Source organism: Lithobates pipiens, unplaced genomic scaffold, assembly GCF_037356315.1.
Source record: "Lithobates pipiens isolate NorthernLeopardFrog02 unplaced genomic scaffold, aLitPip1_a1.2 Scaffold_8, whole genome shotgun sequence".
NCBI classification, from domain to species: domain Eukaryota; kingdom Metazoa; phylum Chordata; class Amphibia; order Anura; family Ranidae; genus Lithobates; species Lithobates pipiens.
In genome coordinates this window covers 392,851,214-392,872,758 of record NW_027507903.1, presented here as the reverse complement: position 1 = coordinate 392,872,758, position 21,545 = coordinate 392,851,214, and the positions used below count along the sequence as shown (strand labels likewise).

The window sequence follows — 21,545 nt, the reverse complement described above, 5'->3', positions numbered from 1 at the left end:
AAAAATCACACCTTGATTTTTTAATTTAAAAACAATCTAAGTGCAATGACGTGAAAAGAGAACCATGAACCCTCTAGAATTATTTTTTTAGATATTCTAATAAACACACCCAAATTAAGAAAACATTATGTAAACACTGGTCGATACTTACAGATGACCCTACCGTTACACAATTTGTCAGCCCTACTCATTCAATTACCTTTAAGAGAGATAGCTCCCTTAAGGATAAAGTTGTCCAGAGTGAGTACGTGGATACGTCTAAATGCACACACTGCTCAATTAAGGGCACATTTGCATGCGGACAGTGTTCCTGTTGCCCCTTGATTAATAAAGATAAAAGATTTGTTTTACCAAACGGGGAAAAATTTAGTGTAAAACATTTTGATAAATGCCAAACAAAAGGGATTGTATATCTGCGATCGTGGGAATGCGGTTCATTTTATGTTGCTAAATGCTATTAGGCTAACAGCATTTTGTCCATAACCAGGGGAGGTGGGTCCCATTTTTTGTTCAAGATAATCGCTAACCTATATGTAGATAACACTCAAAACATTTAGACCCCTTTCACACTGCAGCACCGCTAAAACAGAGTTGAAGTGCCAGTCTTTTTTTCTGAGCTTTTTGGGCGATAGCTGGCGCGGATTTTTTAACCACTTAAAGAGGGACTGTACTGGGGAAAATAATATTAAAAGCCAGCAGCTATAAATACTACAGCTGCTGACTTTTAATAAATGGACACTCACCTGTCCCAGGGTCCAGCGATGCCGGCAGCCGAGGCCGATCAATCGCTCGGCTCTTGGCTGCTGCTGTCACCATTCTAGGTGAGGGAATCAGGAAGTGAAGCGAACCGGCTTCACTTCCCGGTTCCCTACTGCGCATGCGCGAGTCGCGCAGCGCAATAGGAATTGTCCGCGCTGTCTCTGGGAACCGTATGTGTCCCAGCAGACAGCGCGGCAGGACAGGAAGAGGCATAGACTTTGACAGGAATCTCCACCCCCTCCCCCCTGAAAGGTGCCAATTGTGACACCGGAGGGGGGAGGGTTCCGATCAGCGGAAGTTCCACTTAAGCCCCGGAAGGATTTACCCCCTTCCTGACCAGAGCACTTTCTGTGATTCAGCACTGCGCCGTTTTAACTGACAATTGCACAGTCATCCGACATGGCTCCAAAACAAAATTGGCGTCCTTTTTTTCCCACAAATAGAGCGTTCTTTTGATGTTTTTTTTATTTTTTGCACTATAAACAAAAAAATAGCAACGATTTTGAAAAAACGCATTATTTTTTACTTTTTGCTATAATAAATATCCCCAAAAATATATAAAAAAACCTCAGTTTAGGCCGATACGCATGCTTTTACATATTTTTAGTAAAAAAATTAAATAAAATCACAATAAGTGTTTGTTGATTGGTTTGCGCAGCGTCTACAAAATTGGGAATCATTTTATGGCATTTTTATTAATAATATTTTTTTACTAGTAATGGCAGCGATCAGCGATTTTTATCATGACTGCGAAATTATGGCGGACACATTGGACAATTTTGACACATTTTTGGGACTATTGGCATTAATACAGTGATCAATGCTTTAAAATTGCATTGATTACTGTAAAAACGTCACTGATAGTTAAGGGGTTAACCATTAGGGGGCGGTGAGGGGTTAAGTGTGTCCTAGGGGAGTGATTCTAACTGACTGGGGGATGGGCTTGTGTGACATGGATACTGATCGCTGCTTCCGATGACAAGAAGCAGCTTTATGGAGGCTTGGGAGCTCTATAAATAGCACTCCCCAAAACGCCCCTGCTCATTGAAATGAATGGGCAGCACTTTGAAAGAACCACTAAACTGGACGTGTTACGTGACCTTAAAAAAGCCACCCAAAACACTGCTAAAGCATCGCAAGTACGACCAGCACATTAACGCTGTTTTAGTGGTGCTGCCAGTGTGAAAGGGATCTTAAAGTGCTAATGCATTAATTCAGTCTGCCTCCTGCAACCTGTTATAAATATCTCTAAATCGCCCACTTATTAAGAGCTATCAAGAGTCCTGAGATCTGCCTCCCTTCCATTGCCTGGAAATATCTCAAATCACACCCTCTTTCCACTAAAGGTATTTCAATATTTTATAACCTGTTCCAAGATGACCTCACCTTCTCCAAAACGTCCTCTTTTTTTGAAATGGGAGAACGATCTTGAAAAATCCTATACAGCCAAACAATGGCAATGCACATTTAAAACAATCTATATTCCCATTGTGGAAACCATTGGGAAATTTCCCCAAAAATTGCTTTGCAGTGGTATCTTACTCCCTTTAGGATATCAATTCCTGAAATCTGCATCACCTCTATAATGGAGAGGGTGAGACTCCATAGGCCACCTCATGCACAGATTTTGGACCTGTAAACAGTTTTCCACTTCATCTTGGATACCACAGCTATACTTATACCACCTGACCCTGGCCTCGCAATTTTTAATTTGGGCATAGACTAGTTTCCTACTTCTCGCTGTACATTAGTGTCTCACATTTTACTGGCAGCTAGGATGCTTATAACCAGAAGCTGGAAAACCATTAGAGATTAGAGCTCAGAGATTTTATCTATAAAAAAAAAAAAAAATGTACTTGCCAACAAGCGTGATACTAGAAATGTAACATGAACTATGGAAAGTTTGGTATGAACATTGTAACCCAAATTCATTTCTCATTTACTATGCTTAACTGATTTATCATCTACTACCTTAATATTAGTGATTCTCTTGCTGTATGTCAGATCTATCATTTATATAGTTTGTACAGTTTGCACAGCTCGATTAATCTGTGTTGTGCCTGTTCTATCCTTTTTCTCGTCTTTGTACTATTAAGTTGTCTTTGCACTATTAAGCCTTTAAGGCTTATCTTTTGTATTACCTTGTACTATTTGTACTATGTTTGTACTATGTTGCTCAGAAACTAATAAAAAATCATTTAAATAAATAAATTATAGTCACCCACTGAAGCCAAGTACAACTCTTCCATCATTAGTTAATAGAAAGTTGAAAGGGTGAAAACGTAAAAGGTTGAAATTGCAATGTGTGCAATAACGCAAAGTCATGGGTAAACCCAAAGCACTTTAAACCCCTCCACAAGAAAAGGGTTAAACTGAAATGAAACCCTAAAACTAGCAATTACTGCAGTTTGTCCTTATCCTGTGTGCATAAATGGTAACAGAGAGCCCCAAAACCAAGGACTGCAAGTCACTAAGCTGCCCCCCCCCCCCCCCCCCGAGGCCAATAGATTGACAGCAGCTCGAGACTGCTCTGTCCTTTTGACCTGCTCCACCTGGCCTATTCAGTGCATGTGCTCACTGACCAGAAGTTCAGGGAAGTAGTACTGAGAGTGCTGGAGACAACAGCTTATCAACAGTAAGTGCTTGGGCATTGCTATAAAGAAATGCTTTACTGAGAAATGGCTATTGGATTGACATGTATGGATTAATGTAAAACCAGTGAGCATTTAATGCTACTTTTAGTGCAGCTTCTGTCCAAAGCCTGTGTTGTCTGGGATTATAGGATTTCCTCATAGCATCCTGAAGAAACATGAATCCCTGCAGGGTGGCAGTGCTAACACCTAAAAACAAAACAAAAAAAAACCTGCTGACAAATGGACAGTTTTCTTGACTGTCTGTAATGGCCCCCAGTGGGAGCGTCTACATATGGTGAAATGATCACATTTTCCACAATCTGAGTCATAAAGCAAATATTATGATTATAACAATATTGATGCAAAAGGAAATGAATAAAACATTAAAACCCATGCACAACATAAGTAATGATTTCATGTTCTGAGATAAAATCCATAAATGAAATACATGTATACATGAAACCTATCACAATATCTGTCTATAGAATTATACTATTTCCACAATTCCATATTCTAATCTAGCTTTTTTTTTTTTCCTTTTTCTTTTTTTTTTTTTAAAGGTTTAACCTACATCTGAAAGCATTTTTAAACAAATGCCATTCAATGTCCATGATCTTGAGGCCCTGATCTTCCTACATGATTAACATCTGTTGATGTACAGTTCTGAGCTTCTGAGAGTCTGGCAAGCATTTGAAAAATGACACAATTTTCCATGCATGTTATCACTGACAAGTCAGAAAGGAACTGAAGCCAGTAATCAAATTGGCATCATATGTGAAGCACAAATAAGGAACACCTACTGTACTATTTGTCCATTTCTTTCTGTAAGTTATGAAAAGTTATGATGATGTTCTTGAAGTAGAACTAGCACCAGATGAACACGTCATGTTCAATGTGAATTACATTTTGAACTACAATACATGTGACTATAAATGTATGTACTTTGGGTCTTCTGTTACACAACAAAAGGAAATTGGAAAACGTGAGTGATATATGGCCAGATAAGAGAAATATCCAAAAACCTAGAGCCGCACGATTCTGGCTAAAATGAGAATCACGATTTTCTTGCTTAGAAGATGGATCACGATTCTCTCACGATTCTCACGGTGTAACATCATTTTTCACATTAAACAAAAAAAAATTGGGCTAACTTTACTGTTTCTTTCTTTTTTTTTATTATTAATTGAAGTGTATTTTTTCCCAAAAAATTGCATTTGAAAGACCACTGTGCAAATACAGTGCGACATAAAATGTTGCAACAATCACCATTTTATTCCCTAGGGTCTCTGCTAAAAATATATATATATATATATATATATATATATATATATATATATATATATATATAATGTTTGGGGGTTCCAAGTAATTTTCTAGCAAAAAATACTGATTTTAACTTTGTAAGAAACAAGCGTCAGAAAAAGGTTTAGGACTTTAAGTGGTTAAACTTCCTGCATTTACACACAGAAGGTTATCCCTTTGATATAAGAAAGCAGAGTTACAATGTTTCTAGTTATCTACTAGCACAGACAATGTTGTTAAAAACTTGGCGGACTGCCCAGTTTTTTTTCTTTTGACAGCTGAGTGAGCAGAGAAGTCTCTACACTTGTTACATGAAAAAAATTTGGTAAACTCTGCAATTGAGATCGTCAGGAAGGTTGAATAGAGATCGCAATTTTTTTTAAAGATTATTTTAGTTAATTTTTTTTTAAACATCTCGAGATTAAATTTAAGCTTGATGCCAAGATTTTTGACTTGATACTAAAATTTGTTTCTTGGAATACAGTACAGGACATAGGCTCTTAAATCATTATTGCTGCTTTATATGCAACTTTATTCAGGTGAATTGACACTGGCAAAAAAAAAGATGGCTACGGGGACATTCCCCTTTGTAACCCCTCCCGTTTCATAAAAAGCAACATAAAAATCATAAAAACAGAGGAAACAGGCTGTTTAATCATTAGGACCAGGACATGCTAAAGTAGTCCAAATTAAAGATGGGAAAGAGAAAACCATGCCAAACAGATCTACACAACAAATGGGTCAAGAACGTACTGACCGAGTCAGAGAGAAGCTTGCTAGCACTTTACACCCTAAAAGGACATCAGAAGAGGCTTGAACATCCACCTAGGAGAACTTAAAGCAGACCTTCAGTAATTTTTTCAACTTTCCATCTATTACATGTTCTGCCATTGTTTTTGTTCATTTTGGCTAGTAAAACATTTTGTTTTCTGACAGTAAATACTTTATACAGCCCACTTCCGGTTTCTTGTCTGGTAAAAAGCCTAGGCTTATGACATAATGCACAGGAAGGGAGGGAGGAGATGAGTCATAAGAGGGCCAATGAGAGCTGCAGGGCTGCACAGCTGGAGGTGTGCCTGTGTGTGTCTGTGTAAATCCAGAAAGTGAACAGGCAGCAGCTATAGCTGCTCACAGTTAAGATGGATGCAGCCAGACTCAGTAGAGGGAGATTTATGCAGCATACTTGGCAAGTACAGAATCACAGTATATATAAAATAATATGCAAAGTGGTTGGAGGGAAGCTTCAGAATGGCAAATATGTTTATTACAAATTATGTGAGCAGACTGAAGTTCCTCTTTAAACATGTCAAGGGAACACCAAGTGGCAGCCTTGTAAATCTGAAAAACAAATGCTTGATGAACATCCCAAGACATACCAGCAGATCTGATACAATGCACTTTAACAGGAAAAAGAGGAACTACAAAAACAAGGAGAAAGGGAGGTGCAAGCACCTAGTGCATTACCACAAAAAAAATGATTTGAACAGGAGGAACCCTATCCTTGAAACCAGAGGCTCGAAGAATACCTTGTCTGATTTATCTAACAATGGTGGTGCAAGAAGTTGAGAGTCCCCAGTGCATACCCCCAGGAAGCTAAACAAGGGAACCAGATTGCCTTCAAGAGTCAGTAACTGGGAGGTAAACATTCATAATGTGCACCACACTCAGACACCAGAGAGAAGTTTCCTTTGGTTTTGGAGCAGGAGAATGTCCTTATTAAAGTGGAAAGCAGAGACTACCTTTGGGGCAAAGTAGGCCTTAGAAGGTAGGGCTGATAAATTTGTAATGGCCCTGTTCCTCAAGACCATGCCTTCAACAGCCAGTGAACAAAAAGCAGAATGGAACACTTACCTTTGGCACAGAAGGTTAGGATAATCTGTTAGGACCTATATGGAGCATCTGACAGGTGTTTGTGTACATTACAGTACCACACCCTTCTGCACCAATCTGGTCCAATTAGAATCACCGGAAAGGCCCTCCATCTTGATACTGAGAAGCAGACAATGGGGAATCTGGAGGGGCAGAATAGCACAATTAAGGCTGAATTAATCTCACTGTGTCACTAGCGTATCCACTGCAAATGCTCAAGGGTTACTGGGCCTAGCTACAAGCTTGTCCAGTTTGTTGATGAAACTGGACATCAGTGGTTTCACATTTAGCATCCACCACATGTTGCAAAGGGTCAAAAAGTGTGCGTGCCAATTTTCCTCACTTGGGATGTGAATGACAAGTAAGTGACTCAAGTCTGCTTCCTGGTGCATGGCACAGCTTCTGGTGCCTCCTTAATGCTTGATGTAGGCCATAGTTGGGGCATTGTCCAACTGGCTTTTCATCGAGTGTCCTCGCAATAGAGAAGTCCAATGCTGGAGACAAGCAAATCACTCTGAGGTCTAAAAATTGTTGATAGAAAGGTGAGCTTCCACCAAGGACTCAGTCCTCTCCACTGAGAGGGTATACAAGACTGCTCCCCAGTTCAACAGGCTGGTATTCATCATAAGCAACCGCCACATCTTTAGAGGAAAGGGCTTTCCTGACTCCAGCACTGGGTTGAAATCTCACCACGCGAGGGAGAGTCTGGCCCGGGGGTCAGATGCCTGGGACAGCCCAAGGACAGAGTCCTGTTTGTCCCTTGCTGCCAAAACATTGAGTTGCAATGAGCTGGAGTGAAACTGGGCATAAAAGACACATGTGGCAAAGACCTGGGCATATGTGCAGAGGGACAAAAAGCATGAGGATCAGATTAGGATCGAACTAAAGCTCTGTAGAGTCTGTACTGTCTGATGGATGCTAGTCCAACAGGGACAGGAAAGACTGGTCCTTTAACAGCAGATTGGTAATTATTAGGGTTGCACTGATACTAGTATCGGTACTTGTACTCTGGCAAATGCTTCGATGCTTTATCCGATACCTAGATTTGACACAGAGGGGGGACAGGAGCAGTATACACAAATGGGGATGGGAGCGGTATACACAAAGGGGGGCCAGGGGAGCCTGGAGTAGGACACAGAGGGGGATTGGAGTAGTATACAGGGGACAGTCAAGGGATGATCGGTGTTTGGGCGGTGGGGGGAGTTACAAGAACTGATCCCATTTATAGATTTCACTAAATTAGCTGACAGCCGCTTCTCCTCCCCTCCCCGGCTTCCAGCTGCTTTTGTGAAATCTATATGGGGTGGGATTGGTGCTTGTAATTCCCCCCACCGCTGCACCGCTCACCCCCTGACTGTCCCCTGTATACTCCAATCCCCCTCTGGGTCCTCCTCCAGGCTCCTCCGGTCCCCCTCCGTGTATTCCGCTCCTGTCCCCCCTCCGTGTATTCCGCTCCTGTCCCCCCTCCGTGTATTCCGCTCCTGTCCCCCCTCCGTGTATTCCGCTCCTGTCCCCCCTCCGTGTATTCCGCTCCTGTCCCCCCTCCGTGTATTCCGCTCCTGTCCCCCCTCCGTGTATTCCGCTCCTGTCCCCCCTCCGTGTATTCCGCTCCTGTCCCCCCTCCGTGTATTCCGCTCCTGTCCCCCCTCCGTGTATTCCGCTCCTGTCCCCCCTCCGTGTATTCCGCTCCTGTCCCCCCTCCGTGTATACCGCTCCTGTCCCCCCTCCGTGTATACCGCTCCTGTCCCCCCTCCGTGTATACCGCTCCTGTCCCCCCTCCGTGTATACCGCTCCTGTCCCCCCTCCGTGTCATTCAGGATGGAGAGCGGAAGAAGGAGCCAGTAAATCTGTCGGCTCCTTCCTATTCCAAATGATCAGTGATCACTGACTCTGTCCATTCATAACTGAGCATCGTAAACTTCAGTTTATGAATGGAGAGGAGCCTCTGTCTCCTCTCCATTCATCTCCAGTGAAGCTGAGGCTGCTGAGAAAACGACTGGGGAATCTCTGTCCTCAGTCCCTTTCTGTGTCTCAAAAGGGAGATGTCAGGGGTCTGTTAAGGCCCCTGATATCTCACCAAAGCACCCCACCCCCCCGTCCACAGGTCTGATAAAAAATAAAGAATTGTAATAAATATTTAAAAGTTCAAATTGTAACAAAAAATACACCCCCCCAATCCAAAAGCATTGTAAAAAAAAATAACAAAAAGAAAAAAAACATTGTAAAGATAAAAAAAAAAAAAAAAAAAAAAAAAAAACTACTGACACAGTCCACGCATCATCAGTGTTGCATATTAATGCCACTGTCACGTGACATTAAAAAAAAATATTGTTGTTTTAGAAGATTAGAAGAAACTGCATTGCTTTCTGGCAGATATTAGGTTCTGTGAGCTTACTAATAAAAGAGGGTACTATAATTCCAAAATTGCTGAGGTAGCTAGGCATTGACCTCAACGGCTTTGGTGCCCTACGGCTATGGCCTATCGGACTTACTCAAAAATCTAGCACAGGCTTTTCTATGTCCTGTGCACTCTGCAGTCTTATCTTAAGTCATGTTAACAGCCCTTCCCAATTAACCTCTGCAGAGTACAGAACATACCTATGTTATATAAAGCAGAGAACAGGAAAGATGTTTTGTAGTTCTAACACTCTTTCTGTGCTGGGGTATTGTCACCTAGAATAGGAAGGGTTTTACTGGTGGATCAACAGATGGAAAAAAAAAAAAAAAAAGCCCAAAAAAAGATAAACCAATGCAGTTACCACATTTAAAGACTGGTAAGCTGCAATAGATTACATTTTTGTTCTTGGATTTAGATACACCTTAAGAAGAGATTTAAAGCATAAAAAAAGCATTTGGTCTAAAAACACCAAAATCCAGTTTATGTCTATTAAGGCTATTAGCCCGTAAAAGACAGACAGTAGATGCTGCCACAACAAAAAGCAGTAGTTTAGTTGACAGTCTCAGATGTGTAATAACCAAAATGACTGCATCCGCCCCTTCCTGTTTTGGGTTTAGAAGTCTAAGCCTCTTAAAAACTGTAATCAAAAATCAAATGCCCACAAATGTCTGCTAAACCAGAGATATGACATTTACAGTCATCTACCGTTTTCTTATACAGTCATTATAATTGCAAAAAGAGGAATATAAGCCTTTAAACATATGCTACAACATTCTGTTCACTCACTAGCATAGGCTTCATGGCCTGTCCACCTTTATTGATCTTACGCAGGAACATATTAAACCCTTCCTTACCAGTTCTAAATGCCAGGAGGTAGGCATTCTGATTATGTGACCACTGTAATTCAATCTCATAGTGGTCACATGATTAGAAGCTCCCAATCGCAAGTATTCATCTGGAGCTTTCCGTGACATTTTAGTTACTGTGCGTACTCCATTCAACCACAGACAGGTGTGGACACCTCGCCCATCTTCACCAATGTTTCTGTTGCTCATTCTGCCTGAACAGCGTAACCTAAAAAAAACCTTTGTACTCAAATGGGCAACTGCTACCAGGCACCCTACTCATACTGACACAAACTATGCCACCTGCAGCGTTCCTTATTACATGACAAAGGGTTGCCAGAGCATTTTGGGTTAGTTACAGTACACGCAGTTTTCTTACCAACACAACAAGGTTTATTTACTAAAGGCAAATCCACTTTGCACTACAAGTGCACTTGGAACTGCAGTCGCTGTAGATCTGAGGGGAACATGCAAAGGAAAATAAAAAACAGCATTTTTGTTTGTACACGATTGGATGAAAAAATCAGCAGAGCTTCCTATCATTTCAGATCTTCCCCTCATATCTAAAGCAACTATACTTCCAAGTGCACTTGTAGTGCAAAGTGGATTTGCCTTTAGTAAATCAACCCCCAATGTCTCTTATCGAAACCTTAGAGAGAATCGTCCATTAAAAGGGATAGATTGCTCTTCCAATACAATCACTCGTGGATGTAAGTTTCAGCTTGTTGAAAAAGGGAATGAGGCAAGGGCGCCAAGTGCAAATATCTACATTTTCTAATGCTGCACCTAAAATTTGTGATAACTAATAACTCATGAAATATTACTTATAAAGGGTGCAATTTACAAAATAATAAGTGAAAATCCATAAACCGTGTTAATACAGTTAATAGAGTGCACAATAAATAAATAACTCTAAAAAGTCCACAAAAAGCACTGTGAACAATTCTTCTATATATGCTAAACACCGTTCTTCTAAAGTGATTTGTGCTCCAAAATCTCAAATCAATAGTGCTTCACCCAAAGTGGTAATCAAATGCAATCACCAGAGCCAACAAGTGACCATTAAGCGTGTGATATAGAAAACTCCTCGTCTCATTGATTTAGCCCCTTCAGGAATCTTATCATCAATCATCCGTGTGTGGATAAAAAACAATTCCAATATAATATACAATGGTATATAAACATGACTTTCTTCAGCCTCATATATCCTCTACTGAATACATCCAACTCATATCACAGGACTCTGTAGAATTGGCTCCACCGCAAAGAGCCACAGAAGGCAGGAATAGTGTAATATTGCTCTTTTAATTTAGACATACACAAACACTATATAGTCAGTTTGGGTGGAAACGGATTACCCTATCCCCATGTTTTGGATATTGGGAGAAAACCCAGGCAAACGTGAGATTTTCAGAACTTTTATCCAGGTAGTGCTCCTGAAAGTAGGGTTCATCATGATGCACATAATTTTTTTTTTTAATAGTAAGTTTGTGAATAACAAATTCAACAGTTTACACAGATATCAAGTCACCTGGTTGAAGGTCTTGAAGGCAAACTCTTTGTAGATGGCATCTCTAGCAGTGACCTCAATCCACCCCAAAGACTGTAGTTGTTGCAGAATTTGTGTCCTTTCTTCAGGAGTTAGAAGGTGAGCCTCTGAAGTCTGCCAAACAGTATAAAAAAGTTCATGTATTTGGAAAGTTACATCATAATTTTCAAGTTGATAAATACAACCTAGAAATGCGAGGTTCGAAGGCCATCACCAATACAGTCTATGAAAACCATGGCTACTATGGAATATAACACAACAAAAAATTATAACCCAGAAGGTTCTAGTGAGAAGGAATAAAAGGGAACAATTTGTAATTGCGCTGCCCAAATAATAAAAATATTAAATAGATACTAATATCAAGAATCTATAGAACATATAATATCGTAATAAAGTGGCAACAAATATGTGCAAAAATTAAAATGTCCAAATATACGAATAGAAAAATGTCCCAACTGTCCATAGAAAGTGCTCTGGATAATGCATCTTCATAGGAAAAAGCAGTGCGTTATGCTCCTTAAATCCACTCTGTACTTCCCCACATTATAAAATAGTGCTCCATCACCAGGTGAATTGCATGCTCACCTTAAAAAGGAGTTGTAAACACTCATAGTTTTTCACCTTAACGCATTCTATGCATGAAGGTGAAAAACCTTTTGCATTACAGCAGCCCCCCAGAGCCCCCTTTTTCTTACCCGAGAAGCAAGAACTGATAGTTCCTGAGAACCGATAGTTCCAGCGACAGGAACTAGCACAGCAGCTCCAGCTGCTGTCTTGGGTCCTCATTGGATAGATTAATAGGCTCCCGCTGCTTTACAATCACTTTAATTCAAGATTCACAAAATGGGCAAACAAAGCTTGTAATGATTCAATCCTGTATACCAGATGCTGGCCCTCCGCTCACATCCTTTAATGGCTTAGCTCCATACAGCTCTCAGGAAAAAAGGGAAACAATCTCCAATGGTGTAGTATTTTGGTTAACATACATAGAAATGCACTAACCCAGCTTTAAGAAATGCCCTCACATTTATTGAATAAAAACGAGCATATGAATAATGCAGCATATCATGACATCGAGCAGTATCTCCCATAATACGAACAGTCACACACCGACTGGCTCCACCTCCACGTGTTACGCCACCCTCCCACATAGCTTCATCAGGGAGTAAGCCAAGTGGCTGTGGCAGGCGTGTTTTATAGTTAACAGTAATCTTCACTGTAAAGTCTGGTCTGTGCATGCGCAGTGAAGAAGAGCAGGCAATGGAGCAGTATCACACATTGTTTATTCATTTTGCACTTTATGTGGAAACACTAGTGATAGCAGCAGCCTATAATTATAGTTAGGAACTAGGTGGCAGCGCACAACTCATTCATTATTTTATTATTCACTTTTGCTGTGCTATGGAAGTATTTGGTTTTCTAGAAACATGCAACATTAATTTAGAAGAAGTATTTACCCACTCAAGATACAAAACAGGGAGATGATATAGAAAGCATCTTTAGAAAGTTAGGACACCTAATGGAAAAAAAAGTTAAACACTTGGTGGGACACAATTTCACACGAAAGATATATTAAAGAGAATTTGTTATGCAGGATTGAGATGAGATATTCCCATCAGTGACAGGCTCCTGGATCAAGAACTAGTTGATGAATGGCACCAGCTTTTTAATGGTAAAAGCATTGAACTAACGAGATTTTCATTAAAAAAAAAAAAAAAATGGAGGAAATGGGAACAGCATTTTACCCAATTCAAAGATACACCAGAGTTTTTGGCCCTTGCTAACCAACTCAACACTGATCTAGAATATAAAGTTCAAGAGGTAAAGAACATTGAAAAGAAAAAATACCAGAGATATTAGAATAATTATACTACCTAGTTTTTAAATGGCAAGCTAGTTTCTAAATGGGAGGTCCAACATCAGTTAACACAACTCCAGAAAGGGAAGTTAGAATTGCCAATGGACAAAGCTCTGGACCTACTAATCAAGACGACAAGTATTAGGAGCCAGCCCATAGAAATGAGGAGAACAACCAATACAGTTTTTGGACACCACAGAGACTGTGGATAATGGGCATCATAGGGGATCAGGCGGAGAGAATTGATGAGGAGGAAGACCTTATTTTCCCAATAGAGGACCAGATAACTATAGGAATCAAGGAACAAGCCCAGGACCAGCCTATTACAGACATGAAGCCCAGAGAGATAACTGGTACCATGTGAGAAGTCCATTACTTATAAAAGGTGAGCCCCTGAGAGACGAATGTGATGGAGATAGAACTCCAAGACATTTTTTATAGAGGAGAGGAGACAAGAAAAGACCTCCATACAGAAGGGCAGAGAAGGATGGGAAAGTAGAAGCCCCATAGGAAGAGGGGGTGCTAAGCAGGGAGCAAGAAACAAAATGAGAGTACTAGGTGTGGGGATTTTTAACTCAACAGAGACACAACTTACCAAAGAAGAAACAAAGGTCTTAGATAGAGGATTGAAGTATGCACACATTAGAAACATGAATACGTTTGATATTTATGTTAATCTCCAAAAATATGTAAGAAAATTTAAATGTTAAAAAGATATGTTGCCCCAACCAGGGAAAAGAAGGATGAATATTCCAACTACCAGAGAAAACACCACACTAAGAAATAAATCCTTATTTAATCCCACAATCAGCAAAAATGGACATAGAAGTCTTTAGAAGACTAGTCACACAAGATGTAGAGAAAATAAAAATTAAGAAGCTGAAGACATTGAAGTAGGAATCAAGGGATTGGAAAATAAAAAAAATAAATCTAGTTACCGTATATACTCGAGTATAAGCCGAGATTTTCAGCCTCTTTTTTGAGGCTGAAAGTGCCCCCCTCGGCTTATACTCGAGTCATCGCTGTCTGTCTGCCCGATCAGCGTGTCGAGCAGACAGACAGCGGCCATTCTAGGATTCAAAGGCCGCGCCTCCGTCTCCGCCTTCGCCTGTGATAGGCGGAACACTGAATTTCCCAGCAGTCTGTGTTCCGCCTATCACGGACGTCCTCTCATCCTCGTCCGTAGTATGAGGATGAGCGGACGTCCATGATAGGCGGACCACTGACTGCTGGGAAATTGAGTGTTCCGCCTATCACGGACATCCGATAGGCGGAACACTCAATTTCCCAGCAGTCAGTGGGAAATTGAGTGTTCCGCCTATCACCGACGGAGGCGCGGCTTTTGAATCCTAGAATGGCCACCGACGAAGAGCTGCGGGACGGGCCGGGACGCAGGCCGGGACGGGACGCAGGCCGGGACGCAGGCCGGGACGGGACGCAGGCCGGGACGGGACGCAGGCCGGGACGGACACAGGCTGGACGGACACAGGCAGGCTGGACACAGGTAGGCTGCACGGACACACACACACACACACACACACACACACACACACACACACACACGGATGCATGCACACACAGGGATGGATGGACACACACGGATGCATGGACACACACACACACACACACACGGATGCATGCACACACACAGGGATGGATGGACACACACACACACGGATGCATGGACACACACACACACACACGGATGCATGGACACACACACACACACACACGGATGCATGGACACACACACACACGGATGCATGGACACACACAGGGATGGACGACACACAGGGATGGACAGGCATGTCTCACCCTCGGCTTATACACGAGTCAATAATTTTTTCCAGTTTTTTGGGGGTAAATTGGGGACCTCGGCTTATATTCGGGTCGGCCTATACTCGAGTATATACGGTAATAAGGCTTGCCAATAAAAGGCAAAGAAATTGTGATACAGACCAAAGATGCCTACAAAGCTGAATAAGAAAGAGAATTGGAAGATCGAGAACCTTATCCATTGAAAAGCAATCCCACAATTAGTAAAACAAAGACATGAAAAAAGGTATTCTAAACACTAAAAAAAAGATCTCTTGTTCCAGGCGTTTGCAGGATCCCTGTCACGTATACAGTCCCTAAAATTCACAAAAGCAATGAAAATCCACCAGGATGCCCAATAATCAATGATATTCAATCGGTGGGAGCAAGGAAGGAGCAATACATAGACAAATACTTACAGCCCTTAGCACACAAAAAAAAACAAAGCCTAGTGTAGGAGCTAAAATGAGAATCACAATTTTTTTGCTTAGAAGATAGATCATGATTTTCTCAGGATTCTCGCAGCCTAACATCATCTTTCACATTAAAACAAAAAAAAATTGTGCTAACTTTACTGTTTCATTCTTTTTATTTATTGAGGTAGAGAAAATTGAGTACTGCCCGTGATACTTTTTTTATTTGCACTAACATACAATTTTTCAGGACAAGCCTTCGGGGTATGTCCCCTTCTTCAAGGTCCAAGCAGAAGAGAAAAAAAAAAAAAAAAAAAAAAAAAAAAAAAAAAAAACATACAAATCAATGGCAATAAATATAACAGCAGAGTTAGTGAGATAAGACAGAGGGAGAGCTATGGAATGGAGGGGGGGGGGGGGTGCTATTTACAGAGGGGGTTGTAAAACTTTAGTATAATGGGTAAGGAAACCTATATCTAAATTCAGGCCATTATACTAGCACTCCCCCCCCCCCCGCCCCCCCGCCTCCATTCCATAGCTCTCCCTTTGTCTTATCTCACTAACTCTGCTGTTATCTTTATTGCCATTGATTTGTATGTGGCTTTTTTTGTTGTTGTTTTTTTCTCTTCTTTCCCTCAGAGGTGTTTTTTTTTGTTTTTACATTCTGCTTAAAAATTTGTAAATCAGTACCGCTTGGACCTTGAAGAAGGGGACATACCCCGAAAGCTTGTCCTGAAAAATTGTATGTTATTGCAATTAAAAAAAGTATACACACACATATACATACATAAGGGATATGAAGATACCTTCATTAAACAACAAATCCAGGAGGTAGAGAAAATAGACAGAAGAGGCTTGATAAAGGATAAGCCTAAGCCAGATGTATTTTCAGACAATATCCCCATCATTTTTAATTATGGAGTAGAAAACAAAAAAGAAGTAGAAAAACTACATTGGCCCATCCTACCAGCAGATAAACAGGTGAGTGAAGTGCTACCAGAACTACCAAAATTCACCTACCGCAAAGCTTCTACTTTACAAAATAGAAATTGTAAAAAATGTAATAGAGCCACCAAAGCAGAATTTTTTATTTTTATTTTTTTTACTGGAAAGGGTTTTTTTCCCCCATGTAAATATTGCTACGCAGGTGTTAAAACCAAAAGAATGAATGTCAAAAGAGATACCTTGGAGCCACCTTAACAGGAAAAGTTTATCAAATTAGAGACTGTATAACATGCAGCACGGAAGGAGTAGTGTATGCCTTCCAATGCCCATGTCAGAAACAATATATTGGACAAACAAAACGACCCCTGTGGAAAAGAATTGAGGAGCACATCCAAAATATCACTAAAAGGCCAAAACACAGTATTAAAAGACCCCTCCTCATTAATATTTTTGGGAATAGAAAAATACCATCCCCATTGGAAGGGAAGCAATAAAACCAGAACGTTCTAGTGAGAAGGAATAAAAGGAAACACTGTGTGATTGCGCTGCCCAAGTAATAAAAAAAATATTAATACATGTTAATATCAAGAATCTATTATCCAACATATAATACTGTAATAAAGTGCCAAAAAATCTGTGCAAAAACTAAAATGGAAGACAGAGAAACGTATCATCCATCAAAGAGCAATCTCACAAGATCACACAAAAAAGATTTTGAAAAATTAGTAAACAGACATAGATAGAGATATATACCAGACCAGAAAGAGTAAGGCTGGCAACAGATGGAACTGGCTGGCACTGGCAGGTGGCACTGGTTGCCACTGGCAGGCACGTGGAACTGCCAGATGGCACCGGCAGGTGACACTGGTTGGAACTGGCAGGTGACACTGGTTTGGAACTGACAGGTGACACTGGTTTGGAACTGGCAGGTGACACTATTGGCACTGGTTTGGAAGTAGCAGGTGGCCCTGGTTGGTGATGGCAGGTGGTCCTGGTTGGCGGTGGCACTAGTTGTCACTGGCAGATGGCACTAATTGGCGGTGGCACTGGTTGGTGTTGGCAGGTAGCACTGGTTGGCGGTGGCACTAGTTGGCACTGATTGGCGGTGGCACTGATTGGCGGTGGCACTGGCAGGTGGCACTGGTTGGCACTGGCAGGTGCCACTGGTTGGTGGTGGCAGGTGGCACTGATTGGTGGTGGCACTGATTGACGGTGACACTCTGCACTGGCAGGTGGCCCTGACTGATGGTGGCACTAGTAGGTGGCACTGATTGGTGGTGGCACTGACACTGGCAGGTGGCAGTGATTGGCGGTGGCACTGATTGGCACTGGCAGATGGCACTGGTTGCCGCTGGCAGGTGGCACTGGTTGGTGGTGGCACTGATTGGTGGTGGCAGGTGGCACTGGCAGGTGGCACTGGTTGGAACTAGCAGGTGGCACTGGTTGGCGGTGACACTGATTGGCGGTGGCAGGTGGCACTGATTGGCGGTGGCAGGTGGCACTGGCAGGTGGCACTGATTGTCACTGGTAGGTGGCACTGATTGGAGGTGGCACTGGTTGGTGGTGGCAGGTGGCACTGGTTGGTTGCAGGTGGTATTGATTGGGGGTGGCATTGGTTGACACTAGCAGGTGGGACTGATTGGTGGTGGCAGGTGGCACTGATTGGCGGTGGCAGGTGGCACTGGTTGGTGGTGGCACTGATTGGCGGTGGCAGGGATTGGCGGTGGCAGGTGGTATTGATTGGAGGTGGCACTGGTTGGCACTAGCAGGTGGCACTGGTTGGCACTAGCAGGTGGCACTGGTTGGCGGTGGCACTGACACTGGCAGGTGGCACTGATTGGCGGTGACACTGGTTGGCACTGGCAGATGGCACTGGTAGGTTTCACACGGAGCACTCTATTACTGAAATGTAACAGGAGCTGTCAGAATTGAGCTTAATGTCGGAATGGACGGGTCCCAGCCGGGGTGTGAAACTGACAAGTAACAGAGAGGTGGATATGTCAGATTTCAGCCTGATGTCGGGGTGGGCGGGCCCGGCTGGGTGGGCAGGACTCAGCAGCTATCAAACACCAGCCAACGATTGGGCTGCTTAAGAAAAGGGGCGGGCCACATACACGTAGCGGCCCGCCCAGATCCCATTGGCTGGTGTTTGATAGCGGCCGGGTCCCGTCCACCCCAACATCAGGCTAAAATCTGACAGATCCTCCTCTCTCTGTTGCTTGTCAGTTTCACACACTTAGCGCAGCGCCGCCGAGTGTGGAGGAGGGAGGACGGCAGTCAGTGTTCATGCGCTGCATGTCTGGGGCATCGATAGTGAGTGGGCTGGAAGCAGCTTAGGCGCCAGGTTGCAATTTCTGGTCGCATTGGCGACCTGGCACCGTCGAGCCCTGTTTATATATATATATATATATATATATATATATATATATATATATATATATATATATATATATATATAGGTTTCCCTTTAAGAGCCGTCAGATGGCGAAAGCCTGGTGCATGGCCGGGGACCCGATGCACGTGTACAAGAGCCAGCACGGGGATTTGTAAATACACAAATCCCTGTGCTGTCAGAGGAGAGCAGACCGATTGTGTGTTCCTACTAAGTAGGAACAACGATCTGTCTCCTCACCTAGTCAGTCTTATCCCCTCACAGTTAGAACACACCCAGGGAACACAGTTAACCCATTGATCACCCCCTAGTGTTAACCCCTTCCCTGCCAGTGACATTTACACAGTAATCAGTGCATATTTATGCCATCTTTTGTAGGTATTTACCCAAATCATCTCCAAATAGCCATTCACCATGAAAGGGGAAACTAGCTAAGAGCTTTTTACACGGTGCTTCGGCTGACCAACTTTTCAGCCATAGAACTCTGCGAGAATGCACTAGTCCAAGCATAAGCCGTGAGATTTGAATGATAGAATCTCTCATAGCATCTACTGTGAAACACAGTGCATCTGATAAATCAGCGCAATGTTGGGCCTGTTCATCAGGCAGAACGTTAAGCATCTCCTCAAACTGTTCCTTAATGGACTGGGATACGCCAATTGCGGCAAGAACCGGCTGCACTACTGAACTTGCTAAAGCCATATGGCTTTTATAAAGAAGCTTCAACTTTTTATCTGTTGGATCCTTTAACATTAGCGCATTATCTACCCGACATGTGAGATTCTTATTCACTGAGGCAATCGCAGCATCAATCGCTGGAACCCCCCCATTTCTTAAAGTCCTCTTCCATAGGATAAAGCGTGGAGAATCTCTTAGGAGGATAATATTGTTTAGCCGGATGTTCCCATTCAGCATACATAAGCTTCGTTAGCCATGCATGAATAGGGAAGGCATCCCCAGATGGAGGAGGTTTTAATGATCCCAAATTAGAGGTGGGATCATCAAGAGCCTGCGCTGCAGGCAGCAAAAAGTTTGAACAAACCAACTTAGTAAGAGAGTGCACAAGCAAACTGTCTTATGATGTTACTCCTTCTATATTAGGATCCTCAAAAGAGGATAAACCAGTATCTTCCAAATCTTTGGGAAGATCTACCTGATCCCCAGCCTCCTGAACCTCCAAAAGAGGGTCTTGAGCACTAGATGAGGATCTGCTACATTTGACCCCACTATGGAGGGATAAAATAGCATCAATCTTCTTTTCCAAACCAGCAAGGGTAGAAGACAAAACCTCTTTTGTGACATACTCAGGGGCTGAAGTGTCTTGAGTGACTGCAACTACAGTTTCCCCTGACAGCTCAATCTGACCAGCCACAACAATCTGAGAAGAGGATGACATTCTTTTGGAAATGGTTTTAGTTTGTTGTGTAACCATTGACCCTTTAGAACCCTGCTATTAATCCTAGCCTCTTTACAGTACAATGTGTCAAAAGGAAATGCCTGTGTCACCAGCTATACACACAGCAGCTATACACACAGTGCTTAAATAACTTCCTGTCCGTGTTTCCGGCGTCTGACGCCGTTACCCACACACCCCCCATGCGGAATTTCAAAGGAAAGTGCTTTCCCGCGTGAGCGACGTCTCAGACATGGCGGGGGGGTACAGTCCGTCCCTTTTTTTTTGTTTAAAGGCAACTGCTCTGGCATCCTGTCCCCCGAAGGGAAAAAAACAATTTGGGGGCACAGGAGGAGACCAGACCCCCCTTCTTACCGGAGGATCTGTTGCAGCTGGAGGAGAGGAGAATGAAGGCTTGTGTGCTGTTTCCAGCGTCAGGACGGCGAGTGCTCAATACAGCCCCCAGTGGTGACACATAGGCATGACAACATTATCCATAGAAGGAGAAATTCCTGAGAAAATCTCCCTTAACCTTTCCTCGCAGCAGTTTTTTTTTTTATCAGAGATAAAGACCCAATCTTCACCCTTCACGGTGGGCTCCGAGACCTTTTAGGAAACCTTCAGGAACCAGGGAACCTCGAGTTACCCACAATCCTGGACCTGCAACAGCACCCTGCCAGTAAAAACTGTATGGCCTTACTACCAAAAAGTACTGGATCCCAGGGCCCAGCTCTCTAAAGAGAAGAGTTTGCAAGCAAAACCTTGTTTATTCAGACACGTTTAGCCCATGACAAGACATCAGAATGGATCCGGTCAGCATGGCTAGCCCCAGCAAGGATTGCTTCCAGTGGAGCTCAGCACAGCACATCTTTACTCGTGACCAACACCTTAGACACTGGCGAAAAAAATGGAGGACTCCCAGTAATGGGAGGGGTTATATAGGGAAGTACACGTCTTGGCTTAGGGGAGTACCAGTGTCCATCACCTGTCGGTTCCCATAAAAACCCCCATAGTATCTACTATGGCTCTGTGTCCCCTGACGTAAGACAATAAATATATATACCAACACAGGGGGAGTATGAAAACATATGGGCACCTTGGTTGAATGTTCCTGGTTTATCTCCGGTTGATCTTGTTATGGATCGTCTGCTATTATAAAAGCTGGGGGCTGGGTGGAGTACTGCCTGAGGTACTTACTGCTGCCAGTTTTATATGTCCCTTCTGGAGCCACCCCACTGTATACGTTTCTGTATGGTGTAAATGACTTTTACCTATGTTATACGTCATTGTTTTATGGATATAAGACCAATTGTGAAAAAGTACATATGACTGTACTGCTTGTAAACATTTTGCATATTATCAATAAAATCCTTG

The 21,545-nt window shown here is 42.6% G+C and overlaps 1 protein-coding gene across 2 annotated transcripts in view; it reads right to left on the bottom strand.

Moving 5' to 3' along the window:
- PCBD2 (pterin-4 alpha-carbinolamine dehydratase 2) overlaps positions 1–21,545 on the bottom strand; it is a 342,895-nt gene that overhangs the window by 279,515 nt on the left and 41,835 nt on the right. For both annotated transcript variants that reach the window (XM_077473972.1, XM_077473971.1), the window contains exon 2: positions 11,338–11,469. In XM_077473972.1, coding sequence (XP_077330098.1) covers positions 11,338–11,469 — 132 coding nt within the window. The remainder of the gene's footprint in view (positions 1–11,337; positions 11,470–21,545) is intronic.